Source organism: Lagenorhynchus albirostris, chromosome 2 (assembly GCF_949774975.1).
Source record: "Lagenorhynchus albirostris chromosome 2, mLagAlb1.1, whole genome shotgun sequence".
Taxonomy (NCBI): Eukaryota; Metazoa; Chordata; class Mammalia; order Artiodactyla; family Delphinidae; genus Lagenorhynchus; species Lagenorhynchus albirostris.
In genome coordinates, this window is record NC_083096.1 from 140,662,626 (window position 1) to 140,681,066 (window position 18,441).

General features: G+C 53.2%; 1 protein-coding gene and 1 non-coding gene across 5 annotated transcripts in view; one reads left to right on the plus strand and one right to left on the minus strand.

Annotated features, from left to right (window-relative positions):
• Window positions 1-18,441, minus strand: part of ACOT11 (acyl-CoA thioesterase 11) — a 71,481-nt gene that overhangs the window by 19,934 nt on the left and 33,106 nt on the right. For all 4 annotated transcript variants that reach the window (XM_060139962.1, XM_060139964.1, XM_060139963.1 and 1 more), the window contains exons 2-3: window positions 2,720-2,921; window positions 1,672-1,741 (exon numbers count right to left, since the gene is read on the minus strand). In XM_060139962.1, the coding sequence (XP_059995945.1) occupies window positions 1,672-1,741; window positions 2,720-2,921 (272 nt within the window). The remainder of the gene's footprint in view (window positions 1-1,671; window positions 1,742-2,719; window positions 2,922-18,441) is intronic.
• On the plus strand, window positions 17,096-17,202 carry LOC132516651 (U6 spliceosomal RNA). The gene has a single exon (XR_009539458.1). It is a non-coding gene; the product is annotated as a U6 spliceosomal RNA (small nuclear RNA).

The following is an 18,441-nucleotide window of genomic DNA, read 5'->3' on the forward strand; positions in this document are numbered from 1 at the left end:
ATCTCCAGCTTTTCCTCCCACCCACACCCTTCTCTTCCCAGACTCACCTCCACTCCACTGGGTCCCGCAGCGTGTCCATCCATCATGTACACACCCCACCCCAGCCTTCTCTATCCCTTGCTCCTCCAAGTGCCAGATTTCGTGTTGGCAACAGAGACCCAGAGCTGGCCCGGACACGGCTCCACTGGCCTACAAATTGTCACTACACACAGTACTGGACCCAGCTCAAACACCTCCTCCAGGAAGCCACCCTTGACTACTCTCTGTGCCACTCACTATACCCACCCCCAGACATATAGGCAATGAGGCCTGTTTGTTAAGAACAAGGGCTCTGGGGCCAGACTGCCTGGCTCGTAGTATGTCCTGGGTTCTCCACTAGCTGTATGACTTGAAGCAAGTTATTTCACTTCTCTGTGCCTCCGTTTTCTCACCTGTAAAATGAGGGTACTAATAGCCACGACCTCATAGGGTTGTTCTGAGGACTTAAGTTAATTAAAGAGACATTACCAATAACGCATCAATATTGGCTCATGGTGACAGAGGTACCACACAAATGTAAGATGTTAGTAACAGGGAATCTCGGTGTGGGGTATATGGGAACTCTGTACTATCTACAGTGTTTTTGCAAATCAAAAACTATTCTAAAATAAAAGACATTTAGAAAAATTATTACAAAGCACCCATATGCAGAGATCATTATTACCCTGGAATTCGCTGCTTTGAATGGAAATTATGTTTCTCTATCTTCCTCCCTGCATTCTGGGAGCTCCTGGGGCACAGGGACTATGTTCCAGTTGAATTTGTGGACCCCAAACCCAGCATGGGCCCTGGTCCACAAGCAGTGATGAATGACTACATAAGTGGATACAGGGACTAGCCAAACTTTTTCCTTAACCACAACTCGTGGGGCACCAGGACGTCCTGAATGAGTCCTTGGCACTTGACGTCCTAGGCACTGAGAGAGTTTAGGAGCAGACCTGGAGGCCAAAGCACTGTATGCAACCCTGCAGCCTGTCCTGGGCAGAGGGCTCAGCATGCTCCTTGGGTCCCAGCAAAGCTGTGCAGAGACAAAGCTCAGCACAGTGTAATGAGGAGTCTTCTAACCAGTACAGACGGTTAAAAAAAAAAAAAAAAAAAACCCGAAAACCCAAAAAACCAGGAGGTAATGAGTTCCTCATCCCTGGGGGTCCATGAGCAGAGGCTGCATGGTCCAAACTTCTGGGTCAGACTCTGCCAAGGCACCTTATCCAGGGACCTCCCTACAGTCTGATGACCAATGACCCACAGAGAATGTCCAAGCTCAAAAAGGCATTCACTGATTAAGTCTAACCCCTTCCACTTTGAAGATAAGAAAACTGAGGACCAGAGAAAGAGACTGCCTTCCCCAAAGTCACACAGCACCCCATGATACTGCCTCAGCAGCACCCAACTCCAAGCCTGGCTGAGGGAGCTGCCAGCCACAGGGCAGCTTCCAGCCCACCGCCGTCCCAGAGACCTTGCAGACGAGACGGGTCACTGCTCACCAAAGGCTGCCCCCCCTCCATCTGCAGAGGCCCTCAGTCAGCTGAGGCAGGTTCCAGGCAGCACACAGGCTGAGCAGGCAGTAGATGGGGGAAGGGCTCTGGGCTCGTGATGGGGAGACCAGAAGGAAGGGCAGGAGGGGCCACTTACCTAATGGTGTGCTCAAAATAGATATCGTCCATGGAGGCTGTGACGCAGGGGCAGCCAGCATGCCTCTCCGCTGGCGTCAGGAGAAGAAAGCATGCGTTAGCAGCCTCCCCGTGACCCAGGCCTCTGATCAAACATCAGACCGCCTAGCTGAGGCCTGCCTCCTCGCCCGTGCTCCCACCCTTCTTTACTTTCCTCACCGTGATTACGACACCCCGACCCTGTCTTACATATCTGGGTTTTGTCTGTCTTAGTGCCTCTCCCTCCTGCTAGACTGCATGTCACTTGAGGGCAAGGATTTTTGCCTGTCTTGTTCACTGCTGTGCCCCAGTCCTGGAGCAGCGCCTGGCACGCAGGAGATACTCAATGAGCAGCTGTCGAATGAATGCATGACGACGCCATGCTATTCCACTTCCTGACCTCCTAGAGTGCCCGTACCCCTGTCCAGTCAACCTCACCCACCTTTGTCTCCTTGCCTGAGTCATTCTTCCTCTGAGGACTGTGCTCCCAGGCCTTAGTCCTTCTAGAATCCCTTCTCTGCCCCCAGGGCTGGGGCAGAGCCTCTGGTCTGTTCTCCCAGAGCCCTGCTTCCACCTCCCTTTCCCAGCTCCCATCAGACAGTGCTGGGGGGCAGTCAGTCTCCTGTCTGGCCCCCCCATCAGACTGTGAACTCCCTGTGGGCTGGAGAATACTGGGGCACCACAGGCAACAAAATGAGCTCAATCCAGCTCCACTCAACTCTACTCAATGCCACAGGCTTTGCTCACAGCCAGTCTCAGAGCAGCCACATCGAAGGCCGCGCTGTGTCAGAGCAGGGACCTTAGGTTATAGTACTCAGACCTCTGGGCGCCTCCGGGCAAGAGGCTGGGCCCGAGCAGAGCATGGAGAACTTGAAGAGGGCATCGCAGGCAGGTGGAGCAGCCTGAGCAAAGGCTGGGAGGAGGGAGGAGGGTGGCACTCGGGGACGGCAACCGTCTCTGTAAACTGGGGCCTCTCCTCTGGGTGTGTGGTGCCGGGGCTGGGAGGGCAGCTGTGCCGGGCGCGGCCTCACCGGACAGGCAGGCGGTGGTGTCAATCCATTTGAGCAGCTGCCCGACGCTCAGCTCGCCGCGCTGGTTGGTGTGGCAGGGCAGCACCAGCTGGCTCATCTGCACTTCCGTGGGGTTCCGGTAGCCCTCGTCCTCTGCCATGTTGTTCTCAGTGCGTGAGGCCGACTTCCGGGATGCACGGTTGGAGAACACGGAGGCCAGGCCCTGGGAAACAGAAGAGGCGGTCAGCTTACAGCAGGGTCTCCCCGATCTGCCAGTCCCTGAGACCCCAGGGCCACCCGCCATAAGACCCCAACTCCAAGAGTGGCCACCACCATCCAGCCCAGGGTCTCAGACCCCCAGGGGCTCTCTGGATGCCCTTATGCCCAGCTTCCTTTTGGCCAACAATTCTGTGTTAACATAACCTTGGACCCGAAGGAGGGGGCTGGGAGAGAGGGATGCAACAGAGAATTAATTCAGCTGGTGGGCCAGCTTATTCAAATTTTGCCTCAGATTCTCCTTCATTCTGGAAAGATTCCCCCTCACTCTTCAGGGAGGCCCAGTGAGCCCTGCAGCAGTCAAGCCTGGGGATTTGCTCCTAGTTCATCCTATAAGAGCCCCTTCCTCAGGCCCCTCATTCTTCAGATGACATCAGTAGCAGCATCTCTGCTGGGTGCTCATCCGTCATCAGCTCTACTGACTGGGAGGGCTCTGGGCGGTCACTGACCAGCTGGCTGATCCCGACCAGGGCTGGAACAGCTGCCAGCTGGAGAACCAGCAGAGAAAGTCCTCAAACGCATGAGTTAGAGGAGTTTCTGCCCAGGGCCCAGCTTGTCTCACTCGCCAGGCAGCAGAGGTGGGGAGTGCCTAGCAGTCCCCTAGATGGGGCGGGATGAGGAAGGGCAGCCAAACTGCCGTCCTATCTCTCTCATGACACTGTGAACAGAGGTGGGGATGCCTGCCTGCATGAGAAAAATGACAGGAGGGACGGGCACAGGGGTTCCAATTTTCATGGCCAATGACAATTGTGGTGACGATAAGTCACCGCTAACGTTTATAAAGTGCTTATTAAGTATCAGATACTCGTCTAAGCACTTTACAAGTACTAAGTCAAATGTTATCCATACAACAAACCTCTGAAAGAGGTATATTATTATCTTCATTTCAAAGATGAGGAAACTGGGACTTCCCTGGCAGTCCAGTGGTTAAAACTTCACCTTCCAATGCAGGGGGTGTGGGTTAAATCCCTGGTCGGGGGGGGGGCGGGGGACGGGGGGGGCGGGGGTCGTGGCCAAAAAACCAAAACATAAAACAGAAGCAATATTGTAACAAATTCGATTAAAAAAAAAATAGATGAGGAAACTGAAGCCCAAGTAAGTGCCAAGCCCAGCTGTGACCCACAGAGTCTGAGGTCCTACCCATCACACTACACTGCCTGCAGGACCTCCTGGGGTCCGAGATGAGGAATCTAGGGCCCTGGATACGGATTCAGCAGCAAAGAGTGCTGTGACCCGATGTTGACCCTGCCACTGCCGCAGGATGGGGGTAGTGACGGCTCGGGGCAAGGATGGGTCTCATTCTGGGAGTCTATACCCTTTGGATAACTCCCTTCACAAGGATCCCGTAGCTAATTCAGTCAATTCAAAACACACCGAGTTAACTTGTTTAGGTCACTGACCCCCCTAAGAGGCAGAACTGGGATTTGAACCAAGCCAGTCTGACCCAGAACAGCTTGTGGGTTCCCAGACAGGCAGCTCATTCCCAAGAGTCCCTGGGTACCAGGCTCAGTGCTAGGCACCAAAAGGAGAGAGAGGAGGGCAGCTGCGCCAGGAGCTCGCAGCCTGGGTGGGGGCCTGCGGGTGCCAGGCTGCCAGGCTGTTGCAGGCAGCTCCCAGGCCTCTGCAGTCCAAGCATCAGGACCCGTCACCATGGTAACCACTGCCAAGGCATTTCCGGCCGGGTGTGCATTGGGGGCCTGCTTGGATGTGGATGCGGGTGGCTGGCTTTCTGGGTGTGGGAGACGGTAGAGGAAGGAGGCAGGCAGACTCCGTTCACCCGCACTCTTCCCAACCCCTCCCATGGCTAGAGGTTCTGGGCAGAACATTCCAGAGAGAAGCCCTGGAGAAAGCTAGGGCAATGGGGGAGGCAAAATGCAGAGGGTAAGGGGGCAGAAGAAAAGCAGAGCATGTGGAGTTTCTGGGCGGTTCTGTATGTGCACACAGGGAAGCCCCCCCAGCACAATGTCCCTGCTTCATAAGCCTATTCTCGTCTACTGCCTCACTGGATCCTCACGAGGCAGGCAGAGGGTGAAAACCGTTTACCCCATTTTACAGGTGAGGAAAGTGAGGCTGGAAAAAGCCCTAGTCCAGCAGTCAGGACATCTGAATTCCAATCCTCTCTGCTTCCCACCTAGCCCATACCCACTCCTACCAGCCTCCTATTTCCTGTTGTGCAAAGCCAAAGTCCCATCCATTGGAGTCTACATGCCTGGAGGCAGGATCTTTGCCTTACCCATTTGTTCATTCATTCATTCACTCATTCATTCACCGAGCACCTCCTCTGTATTGGACTGTCCCCCAAACACTGAACATATAAGAGAAATTGGGCCAATCCTTTGCGAAGCTCCTACTCTAGTGCTTATGCTTAGAAGTACCTGGCACAGGGACTTCCCTGGTGGTGCAGTGGTTAAGAATCCGCCTGCCAATGCAGGGGACACGGGTTCGATCCCTGGTCTGGGAAGATCCCACATGCCCCAGAGCAACTAAGCCCATGCGCCACAAATACTGAGCCCGCGCTCTAGAGCCCGTGAGCCACAACTACTGAGCCCACGTGCTGCAACTACTGAAGCCCGCGTGCCTAGAGCCTGTGCTCTGCAACAAGAGAAGCCACAGCAATAAGAACCCACGCACCGCAACAAAGTGTAGCCCCCGCTCGCCGCAACTAGAGAAAGCCCGTGTGCAGCAGCGAAGACACAACGCAGCCAAAAATCAATCAATCAATAAATTAAATTTTTAGGGCTTCCCTGGTGGCGCAGTGGTTGAGAGTCCGCCTGCCGATGCAGGGGACACGGGTTCGTGCCCCGGTCCGGGAAGATCCCACATGCCGCGGAGCGGCTGAGCCCGTGAGCCATGGCCGCTGAGCCTGCGCGTCCGGAGCCTGTGCTCCGCAACGGGAGAGGTCACGTCAGTGAGAGGCCCACGTATCGCAAAAAAAAAAAAAAAGAAGAAGAAAATAAATAATTAATTAATTAATTAATTTTTTTAAAAAAGAAGTACCTGGCACACAGTAGGACCTCATCAAAGGTTTGTAAAGGAATGTCTAGAAGCAGACTTGAGTTCAAATCCTAGCCCTGCCCCTCATGTGCTGTGTGATCCTGAGCAAGCCCCCCCCTCCTGAACCTCATCTGTCACTCACCAGGCAGGGGCAGGTGGAGACTGCCAGTCCTCAAGATATCCCACCCTTGATGCCAGGATTCTGGGATCTAATCCTGCAGGGCTCTGGCATGGCCAACTGAGCTTCCCAATGAGGAAGCTAAGGAGCCCGGTTACCTGTCAGGCAGGAAATACTGTACTCTGAGCAGGGCTGAGCTCCCACCCCACTCCCCCCTGGCAAGCTAAGGAACAAGCCCCACTGTGCTGTGCTCCCAGTTCCCTCAAAGAGAGGAGTGCAGAGCCCCCGGGCTGGAGCACGCACAGGGAGGCAAAGCACAGCCTCTCAGACTCCAACTCCTTCCTTGGGCTCCAAGGCAGTCTGCCACGTCAGGGCAGGCAAGGCCAGGCCTCCTTCTGATCCCATGGTGGGCAGGCATCCAGCCCGGGAGGCAGGGGCGTGTGTGGCCCAGGCAGGGTTTTGCCAATAAGGCCCCGGAGCCGAGCCATTCCTCTCAGGGCCAGTCACGGGGAGAGCAGAGGCCCTGGTCAGAGTTAGGGCCTGGGGCGGCCAGGCAGGCTGCGCCAAGACAGCTGACAGGGAGGACAGAGCCTGCACGAAGGTGGAGAGGGCATCTAAGGGCCAGGGACACGCGCTCTCAGATGGCAGCCATGCCGGGGGCTGGCTTCCAGCCGCAACAGACCCGGCCAGATTTGATAATCCCAGACTAGGCCCCAGCCGGCTACACTGTGGTCTCTGTGTCCTTGCTCCTCAGCCAGAGGCATGGGACAGAACTGCTGGGTCAGAGCAAGAAAGGCCACTTTGCTCAATCCCTTCACACCTGGGGAAACTGAGGCACACAGAGGGAAAGGCTGGTCCTGGTAAAGCCCCCGAGGCCAGGGCTCCTTCTGGGCAATTTAACAACAGGCCACACTACAGACTTAATCTGGATTTCCTCCCTCCCCCAAGTAGCCAAGTCTCAGTGACCCAACCTCCTTAAACTCTCAGTCTAGCCCCCCTGCCCTGATGTGTCAGGCCCCCGCACTGCTCACTCACTGGGTCATTTCCACAGCCAGTCCACAGGCCTCCAGTAGCTCTCCACCTCCTTCCAGGCCTCTATGCAACACCGGAAGGATCTTTCCAAAACCCAAAGCCACCAACTAGACAACCACAACCTACAGCGTCCTGCCTTGCAGGGAGGCTGGACCCAGTCCTTGCAACTGGGACTTCGTTCTGTGCCTTAGGACCACACAGACTGTTCTGAAGAGCAAGCCTGAGCAGGCATCTCCCCTGCTCAAGACTCCTCGATGGCTTCCTGCCGCTCTCAGGACCGAGGCCCTACTCTGTAGCTGCTGCCACTGTCCCCGCAGCTGCTCTCCCAGCTCCAGACCACGCTCGGTTCCCCAGAGCACGCTCTCACCCCACCTCCGTTCCTCTGCCACATGGGCACTGCCTCTGCCTAGGATCCCTTCACCTGCGCTACCTGCCGAGTGACTGCTTCCTCCTCCTCCCTCTTCAGCACCTCCCCCTGCCTTTTCCCCAGGGAGAGCTAGGGCCTCCCTGGCCCCCACAGCCTTACTATCTCCACACGGCACTGACCGAGCTGTGCGGTCACTGATTCAGAGCCGCCAGCCCCAGCAGACAGGCATTCCCACAGGACAGGGATGGAGTCAGGCCTGGCACAGAGCAGGTGCCAAATAAACGCCTATGGGAGAGGAAAAGGGTGATGACAAGGGCGGCCTAGGAGCTGAGACTTGATGACGAGGACCATCTGCGGTACAGGGAGGACTGCAGAACGGCAGAAAGGAGACGCAGGAACAGCAGGGACTCCAGTGACGGGAGTGGCCGCGGCAAAGGGAAGCAGGTGGGGAAAGTACTAGGTATCTGTTTGGGTGCAGACAGAGGGAGGGGCCCAGGAGTCCCCAGAAACCACAGAAGACCCCTGGAGAAGGGCGCGGCCTACAATGATTAGTGGGAAAACGTAGAGACCAGCCAGCAGAGACATCTTAGTGCCTTCAAGAACCATCTTGAAGGACTTCCCTGGTGGCGCAGTGGTTAAGAATCTGCCTGCCAGTGCAGGGGACACGGGTTCGAGCCCTGGTCCGGGAAGATCCCACATGCCGCGGAGCAACTAAGCCCGTGCGTCACAAGTACCGAGCCTGCGCTCTAGAGCCCGTGAGCCACAACTATTGAGCCCACACACTGCAACTACTGAAGCCCGCACACTCTAGGGCCTGCGTGCCACAACTACTGAGCCCGCGTGCTGCAACTACAGAAGCCCGCACACCTAGAGCCTGTGCTCCACAACAAGAGAAGCCACCGCAATGAGAAGCCAACGCACCACAACAAAGAGTAGGTCCTGCTCACTACAACTAGAGAAGGTCCACACACAGCGACAAAGACCCAAAGCAACCAAAAAAAAAAAAGAATCATCTCAAAGAGCAGGCCTAGAGCAGAGGAGGCCCACCTACCCTGGAGGGGAGAAGCTGGCCTGGGTGACCGCTCAGCTCACCCACCCTGACACAGGGCTGCTCTTGGGCATCAGCCTGGCCTGGACCCAAGTCCGGTTCCACAACTAACTTGTGTGACTTCAGGCAGGCTGCTCAGCCTACCTCTGTGGACTACCTACAGTTCCCTCAACTGTAAAAATGGGATTATAATACCTACATCCAGGGTCATCATGGGGATGAAATTAAACAAGATCAAGTGTTCAAAGCTCCTAGCACACGCCTGCCACGTGGCTAACATTTATTGAGCACTTAGGTTAGCATTATAAACTGAGTTTGGGCTTCCTACAGAAATATAGCTGGGAGACACCTAAAGAGAGCTCAAACCAGACTGTCTACATAGTACTTTCTCATGTATGAGTTCACCAGAGGCTCACGGAAACCCCATGAGGAGGCAAGACCGGTAGCCGGTTTGAGAGGTTCTGTGAGAACTCAGAAAGCCAGCAATAGTGGAGCAGGGATTCAAGTGCAGGGTGCAAGACCCCGCACGGCCCTGCCCCGCCCCACTGTCCCGCCTGGCCTCTCCCCAGGGGGTGGGGACTGGAAGGCAGGCAGGCAGCAGGGAGAAGTGCCTTGGCCCGCCGCCAGCCAGGCCTCATGAAAACCAGGCACTTCTGCAGCGTGAGGGAGCTGCCTCAGCTGGTGCCCTGTCCCCACAAAGGTGGCTCCAGGCTCTCAGAGCGACCAGCCGCTTCCCAGTGGTTTTCTCACCCGCAAGGCAGGAGCATCTGTCAACCTCCTAAACACCCCTTCAAGTCTATTCCCTGTCTTCTTCCCAGAAAAGGCTCTGAGGTAGCCTGCGCATGCACACAGACTGCACACACACAGGGCTCCATAATGCAACAGAGCTAAGGAACAAAATAAGGGAGGAGCAATTATGTTAGGAATCCAGGTGCACAAAGATGCTGCCATAGAGAACTGCATTTGGCCTTGAGATTTCCAGTAGACAAGGCTATAAAGGACAGTAGTGGATGCACTCGGCCATGACACCAGCTAGAGGACTGGGAGGACGGCGGTGGCCTGTTCCATAGGCTTTAATAGTCATACATATCAGATCATACCTTCATTTTAGAAGATAAATAATGGTCTCCAGCACCCTATGCACACATCCTCATTCTACTTCTAGCTACAGGGTGTGTTGGCACTTGACATTTTTCAAGATTTGGGGGTGAAGAAGGTAGAGAATTAAACCATTATTTTTTACTAAGCACCTCCTATATGCCATTCATTTGGTTAGCACTTATTGAACATCTACTGTGTACCAAGTTCTATGCTAGGAGCTTCCATATGTATTATTTCAGTAATTCTCATATCTATCCTACAACGCACTGTTATTCTACCCATTTTACTGATGAGGAAACCAAGGCTGAGAGCCAGTATATTGCTTCTAAACACCTGAGAAGTGACAGAGTCTAAGACAATCCCAGGGCAGTTCCCTGGTGGCCTAGTGGTTAGGATTCTGGGCTTTCACTGCCGTCCCCCGGGTTCAATCCCCGGTCAGAGAACTGAGATTCTGCAAGCCACGCAGCACGACCCAAAAAAACCCACAAACAATCCCAGACCTACCAGCCAAAGCCCACATTTATATCTCTATAGCACTTCCATAGGCCTCAGAGATGGAGAAGATAGAAGAAATTCTTCCATCCGAAACTCAGAGAGGGGACGTAAACTACCCCACGTCATACAGCCGGTCAGTGACGTTGGAGCGAACAGAGGCCAGTGCCCTGAGTCCCCACCCAGAGCCCACAGCCTGGGGTAGGCTGCTCAGGCGGTGGGCACTCCCCTTCTGACAGCCAGCTCTTGTGCTCTCCCAGTGTGGACAGAGGGGGATGGGAGGGTCTCCAACCTTCTCATCTTGCCCCTGACCCTAAATCTGTTAAAGAAGGGAAGTGGGGTTGGGGGCATAATTGAAATTCTGAGCTAAGCCTGCCTCCTTTGGAGGTAGAGCTTCATGAGGCATTTCCAGTTCAGTGCCTTCCTATAAAACTGAATATAAGTGGAATTTGTATCAGCTTATCACCCCCAGGAGACGTTGGATGAGTTATTTTACCTTTCTGTGCCTCAGTTTCCTCATCTGTCAAATGGAGCATTTAACTAGAGAGTCTCCAAGACTCTTTTCAACCATGAAAGTGTTTGGCTTATGGGAGGACTTTCTTGACAAGACCCACGAGGCCCCCCGGCAGATCGCCGGCCACGCCTCCAGTCTTGATCACACCCACACTGGCCGTCTCTCAGTTCCTCATACCCATCAGGCCACTGCCCACTTCTGGACTCTTCTCACGGCATCCCCTCTGCCTGGAGCAGTCTTCCCTCTCCTCTCCACCTCCGTAAGGCCTTCTCATCCCTCAGCTCCATTCTCTCTCCCGCCATCCTCATGCTCCTGGCCCCATGAACCTCTGGTCTAAATGCTCTCCGTTGTGACAACATTCATTTAATTGTGGGAGTATTTGGTGGACATCGATGAGAAGATCCACCAGGTAGGAGCCCTCTCTCTCTACACTTGGTGTCCACCGGGCCCAGCACGGAGTCTGGCTCACCGTGGACCAAATGAATGAGCTTGTTCAGAGGGTCTCCAATTCCCACTGATGTCACCCTATGTAGGCAGGGAGAATACAGGCCATGAGGTCAGGAGAAGTTCTCCACTAGAGGCCCTGCCCCTTCACCCCATTCTATTTTTTTTTTCTTTTTTTGGCCACGCCGCAAGGCACGTGGGACCTTAGTTCCCCGACCAGGGATCGAACCTGTGCCCCCTGCAGTGGATGCACGGAGTCAACCACTGGACCACCAAAGAAGTCCTTTTTCTCCTCTCTTTTTTCCCCCCTTCACCCCATTCTAGAACAGAGTCTGAACATCACCTGCCTCCAGCCACTCCCCGAGGGTAAAAATAGCTGGTCTGAAATCTGATACCTGCCCTCAGCTGGGTCATCTGGAGAATTCCTCCCGCCCCACTGAAGAGCCAGCCAGGGGCCAGAGAGGGCAGGGAGGGCATTTCCTGAATGCTTAACCATTCCTATCTCATCTGATACACAGGAAACATTTGCGGTGTTATCATTGGCAAGGTACACAGGGGACCCAGAGAAGTCCCAAGTCCAAGGTCCCGCAGCTCTAAACCACAGAGCCAGGGCTTAAGTGCAGGTCTCCTGCTTCTATCTACAAGGTAGCTCTTGCCTCCTCACCACAAGACTGAAAAGGGCTTAGAGACTGAATACAACTGCCTGCTGGTATGAACGGGGAAACTGAGGCAGTGGGTGCCATCTGTCCAAGGTCTTAAGTGAAAGGGCCTGAAGTGGGGCAGACCTTGAGTAAGTAATTGAGAAGGTGAGGACAATCCCCATCCCATCTCCATCCAAGACTTGTGAGGGTTAAAGGAGATCCTGAAACTGAGGGCACCCGACTAACTGTGAAGTGCTGCCAGATGTGAGGGAGGCTGGAGGTGACGAAGCAGTTGGGCAGGACCAGACTTGCCTTTCCCCCAGCAGCCTTCTCACTCCTGGAAACCAGAATGTGGAGATGGGAGGAAATGTATGGAAAGTGCCTTGTAAACCACAGTGGCTCAGCCCTCCTTTTATTCCAGCACTTCCTGAGTCTGCGAAGGGCCTGCCCACAGGGACAGGACAGCCCGAGTGGATCCCCGCACAGAGCAAGACAGGGGTTACCTGGGAGACACTGCCACGCAGAGCGGGCGCAGCAGGGGCCTGAAAATTAGGCGGAACCTGCAGGGACTGGCTGTGTGGGACTGGGATTCAAAGTCGCCTCATCCTCAGCTCTGCTTCTCTGCATCGTTTGGGCACTGTCCCCACAGAGTGTTGCAGAACTATGACCGATGGGACGTGAGCAAGTTTTTAAATGTCTCTGGCCCCAGCTTCCTCCTTTATAAAACTGAAAGGGTAGGTATGCAAGTGCAAATGAGAACAATCGTGCTCCCTTGTTTAATTATTTAATATGTGCCAGGTGTGGTGCTAAGCATTTTCTGTGCCTTTTCTCTTTCAATCCTCACACAGCCCTAATAGTCAAATGTTGTTATTCCCATCTTACAGATGGGAAAACAGAGGCTCAGAAAGGGTATGGTGCACGCGCGTGTGCACGTACACACATACACACCCATGCACACACCCACACACACACACACACACAGCCAGTAAAGGGCAGAGTTGGGACTTGAACCCAAGTGTGTTTACCTCAAGGGCTGAGTCTGCTTGGGTACTTTGCTGTAACTGCCTCTCTCTTGTCTGACAGGCAGGATAGTTATTGCTGCATCCCAGGCATTAGTGCCAGGCACAGGCCCTTCCTTACCCACACATGCCAGGCAGGGCCCTCAGGGAAGCTCTCCTCCCCATCGACCCTCACATCCTCTGCAGGAAACAGTGATGGTATCAGGAGCTCCTCCCAGCACAGTCCAGGGTCCGGGCACTTGTCCTACTGGATACTCAAGGCCAGCAGCCTGTGAGGGAGTGAGGTGCCACCACCAGTGCAGACACTGCAAGCTGTCTGTCAGCGGAAAACCGTACTTTCTAAATCCTTAACTTTGGGGAGTGGGAGGAAGCCTCATGGACAGCTAGATAGGTCCCTCTCAGACGCAGGCATGTCCAGCTACCCCTGCCCCTCCACCACTGACAGCTGTCTCCCTGCAGCTTCCTTCCTTGGAACTGTTTGCCACCTCTCACCCCCTACGTCCAGCAGACCCCAGAAAGGGGCAGGAGGGGTCTGCACACAGGCAGTCTGACCCCAAGTGTGACTGGCCCCTCGGGCAAGCCCCTCTGATAGTATCCAGCATGGAACCCACATTCACGGGGAACCCCCCGCCATGCGAGCCCCTGGCAGTGGGGTGAGCCCTTCAGGATCTGTGAAGAATAGGGCCAGCCTCTCTCTTCATCAGAGCCCTTCATGCCCTGCCTGTCAGACAGCCAAGGCTGCTGCCTGACACCGCATCTGAGACACCATGGCAACGGGTGGCCAGGCGATGGGCCAGGTCTGGCCATCCTGCAAGCAAGTCCATTTACCTTGGAGCTGGAAACAGTTACAGGGACCACAGGAGAGCACGGGGGAGAGGGAGAGAGAAAGAGAAAAGGGGAGGGGGGGAGGAGAGAGGGGTTACAGAGAGAGAAAGAGGGAAAGAAGGGAAAGAGAGAAAGGGAATAGAAAAACCATGAGGTCAAAGAATAGACGCTGGTAGGGAACAGAGCAAGTGGAAGAGAGGACACACACACACACACACACACACACACACGAGAGAGAGAGAGAGAGAGAGAGAGAGAGAGAGAGAGAGAGAGAGAGAGAGAGAGAGAGAGAGAGAGAGAGAGAGAGAGAGAGAGAGAGGGAGAGAGGGAGGGAGGGAGGGAGGGAGGGAGGGAGGGAGGGAGGGAGGGAGAGAGAGAGAGAGAGAGAGAGAGAGAAAGTGAGGAGGCAGGAAAGGGGCCCCTCCCAAACTCCCCCACTGCTCACATTCCTCAGGTTGGAGCTGCTCTCAGCCCTTTGGGATTCTGGCCACAGCTGGGATTTCCTGCCCCAGGAAGCTGGCAGCCCCGTGGCCCCTTGGAGGCCCCAGTCGCTGCTCCAGTCCCTGCAGTCCCCTCCACTGAGGGACGGTGTCTGCCCTCCCCAGCAGGTGGGGCCCCTGCCCCAACCCCTCAGGCAGCACCTAGAGGCTCAGTCCCCTGCTTGGTCCCCACACTCCCCCAAGGCCCCAGCTGGTCACCGGTCACCAGTTCTCCCGTCCTCTCGCCCAGTTCCCCCTCCCTTCATACAACACACCAACTTCTTTCCTCCAAAGTGTTCAAGAAATCATTCCTAAGCAGAGCAGAGTGGCGAGAGTGGGTGTGACTTCACCCACAGAACGCATTTCCTTACTCCGCAGGAAGAGTGGGCCTCAGGAGGCCCAGCAAGGGGAAACCAGCCCTCGAGGGGCTGCTTCTAAGGCCCCGAGTCGCCAGGTGGAAGGCTGGGACCCGGAGCTGGGCCTGGCCTGTTCCCTCGCAAGGGCTGCTGAGCTGAGCAGATGTGCCAGTGGCTCTCTGCTGGGCACTCACCATGCTCCAGGGCCTTCCTCGGCCTCAAGCTCTCTGGCTGCAAGGTGGCCTTATCATTCCTGCCCTAGTCCCACTCCCACCCCCCACGTGCCCTAAACTGTCTCAGAGGAATCTGAGCCCGCAAGAAAGGGTTGTTGAAGAGGTGATGAGCAGGGCAGACGGAGAAGAAAGAAAAACAGGAAGGCATAGGGGGCTGGCAAGCAGGACACAGCCTGCATTGGAATCCTGGCACCGCCTCTGTCTCCCTGGATAAACTTAGTCCCTTACTTAAGCCACTCTGAACCTCACTTTCCACATCTGTAACATGGGAATAATAATATCATAGTGAGTATTCAATGAGATTATATACAAAGTGCTTAGACCAGGATCTGACCTATAGAAAATGCTTGAAAAGTGTCAGCTCTCCATGTTGTTAAAAAGCCAAGGCATGGGGACTTCCCTGGTGGTCCAGCGGGTAAGTCTCCACGCTCCCAATGGAGGGGGCCCGGGTTCAATTCCTGGTTGGGGAACTAGATCCCGCATGCATGCCGCAACTAAGAGTTGCATGCGGCAACTAAGAAGCCTGCGTGCCACAACTAAGAAGCCCGCATGCTACAATTAAAAGTCCTGCGTGCTGCAACAAAGATCCCGCGTGCTGCAGCTAAGACACGGCACAGCCTAAATAAATAAAAATCAATCTTTAAAAAAAGAAAAAAAAGCTGAGACATTCATATCATTCTTTTAGATTCCATACAATACATAAATAGACTCGTAGACATAGAAAACAAACTTATGGTTACCAAAGGGGAAAGGGTGGGAGAGAGAGGGGTAACTTAGGAATTTGGGATGAACAGATACACACTACTATATATAAAATAGATACACAACAAGGACCTACTATATAGCACAGGGAACTATATTCAATATCTTGTGATAACCTATAATGGAAAAGAATCTAAAAGAATACATATATATATATACACACACACAAGAATACATATATATATATATATATATATATATATATACACACACATCACTGAGTCACTTTGCTGTACACCTGAAACTAACACAACATTGTAAATCAACTGTACTTCAATAAAAAAAAAAAGCCAAGGCATTGTTGAAGGACACAGGGAATCATCCTAACCTGGAAGGGCCTGCACTGGTCCCTGGGGTAAGAGATCCCCGCCGTGACTGGCCAGGCGGCCCTGGCAGAGCCCATGCCAAGCCTGAGGACGAGGACCCAGGCTTCGGGTGGACAAGAGAGCTGCGGGAAGCTCCCAGTGGTGGCAGACAGGCCTTTCTACCCAATTCCAGGACAGACACTTCCAGGTAAACACGCCAACTGTCTACTCCCAGGGCTTCATTTCATCCATGGATCAAGATGCTGAACAGGCTGGAGTCTGTGGCACTCCAAGGAGGCCTCCCACGGACGATCACTCACAGTCTAGCCAGACTCAGCAACGTCTCATCTCCCTGGCCCCTGAAAGTCTCAAGACGCCTCACTAAGGAAATGGCTTCTTGGAATAGAAGGCAGTGATCACAAGAAACCAGCTCGGGTTCACAGGGAACAAGGCATTCCAGGCACAAGGGAAGAGCTCACTGGGGCAGGAATAGACATATTTTGCGTTTGCACAGATCCAGAACATTGCGGGTGCTCAGTAGACATGAGTTAAATTGAACCTGGGAGCTGTCTCCCACATTTGTCTGCTCTGTTCAACTTTTGGTCAGAGGGCTTGAATGAAGACACACCCGGTCATGGATGGCCACCTGAAAGGCTGTAACTTTTAAGCATAAAACCAAGCAGATGAAAATGAACACGATTCACACTGTCAGGCTGCATTCAAGTTTTTCTGTTGCCATCACTTTGTTCTATGTGTGCTGGCGTGGCTCTAGCTTAATGGTTGTTTATGCAAAAACGGCCTCATGGTTTCCCCTAACCACAAGCACAACAGTGGCAACTCCTGCTGCATCCAAAGGGCGCCCTGTGGTTGCTGAAGGCCTCTGAGGAGGTGAGCGGTGGGGACGTGTTTAGGGCAGGAGTGATTGGGTGGCAGAGAAGAGACAGCCTCTAGCTGAGGCACGGCAGGCAGTGTGAGGCCCAGCTCTGTAAGGGCGAGACAGAGAGGACAGGGAGTGGCACAGGACGGACAGCCAGGGAGTAGGGGCAACAGCGAGGGGGCCAGGCTACTTGTGGCTTGGGTGACAGCCCTCTGGCTGCAAATGTGAGGGCTGGTGGGGTCAGAGGACAGGAGGGTCCTGGTAAGGAATAAAACCAAGACCAAACAGGAGTGGACAAGGTTAGATAGAGGCTAATTCTGGCCCGAGATCAGCATCAACATTTTTAAAGACCCAGACTCTCCACTCGGGAATAAACAGTAAACAAAGGAACGAGATTGTTTTAGAGTGAAAACTACTATAAGAAGGAAAACAGTGGCACTATTCACAATAGCCAAGACATGGAAGCAACCTAAATGTCCATCGACAGAGGAATGGATAAAGAAGATGTGGTACTGTGCTCGCTTCCGCAGCACATATACTAAAATTGGAATGATACAGAGAAGATTAGCATGGCCCTTGCGCGAGGATGACATGCAAATTCGTGAAGCGTTCCATATTTTTCCAACAAAACATTGTGAAGCAACTATACTCCAATAAAAATCAATTAAGTACTTTACATAATTATTTTTTAAAAGAAAATGCAAAGTATTTCCTAAAAGAAAAAGAAAGTCATGAATCAAAGTATATTTCAAGTTACTGGCATAACTGCATGGAAAAATAAGAAACTGACTTTAAAACTCATGATTTTGACTGTATATCCTTAGTGGGACTTATCCTAAGAACAGAAAGGGGGCTTCCTTGGTGGCGCAGTGGTTGAAAGTCCGCCTGCCGATGCAGGGGACACGGGTTCGTGCCCCGGTCTGGGAAGATCCCACATGCCGCGGAGCGGCTGGGCCCGTGAGCCATGGCCGCTGAGCCTGCGCGTCCGGAGCCTGTGCTCCGCAACAGGAGAGGCCACAACCGTGAGAGGCCCATGTACCACAAACAAACAAACAAAAAAAAGAAGATATGGTACATATATACAATGGAATGTTAGCCACAAAAAGGAAAAAAAGAATGCCATTTGCAGCAACATGGATGGACCTAGAGATTATCATACTAAGTGAAGTAAGTCAGACAGAGAAGGACAAATATCATATGATGTCACTTATATGTAGAATCTAAAAAAAAAAATGATACAAATGAACTTATTTACAAAACAGAAATAGACTCACAGACATAGAAAACAAACCTATGGTTACCAACAGGGATGGGGGAGGGGGTGGGGATAAACTAGGAGTTTGGGATTAACATATACACACTACTATATATAAAATAAACAACAAGGTCCTACTGTATAGCACAGGGAACTAAATTCAATATCTTGTAATAATTTATAATGGAAAAGAATCTGAAAAAGAATATATATATATAGGTATAACAATCCCGTTGCTGTACACTTGAAAGTAACACAACATTGTAAATTAACTATACTTCAATTTAAAAGAATTTTTTAGAAAGAAGAAAAACAGTATATGTGATAGAGAAAGAAGGTGGTGGACCTGAAGGAACTAATTTAGGTTGAGTAATCAAGGAGACTCGTGGCCAAGATCTGAATGAATGACAAGCAGGAGAGATTGGGCAAGGTTCTGGGGGCACAGGGTCCCAGGCAGGCGAGCAGAGGGTGCAAAGAGCGCAAGGAGGAATGGGAACAAGCTTGGCTGCCAGAGGACCGGCAGGGGGGCCAGAGTAGCCAGGGCAGTGTCAGGGAGAAGGGAAGAGACCGGGAAGAGTCCTATGTCACCCAAGGCCTAAGGTCTC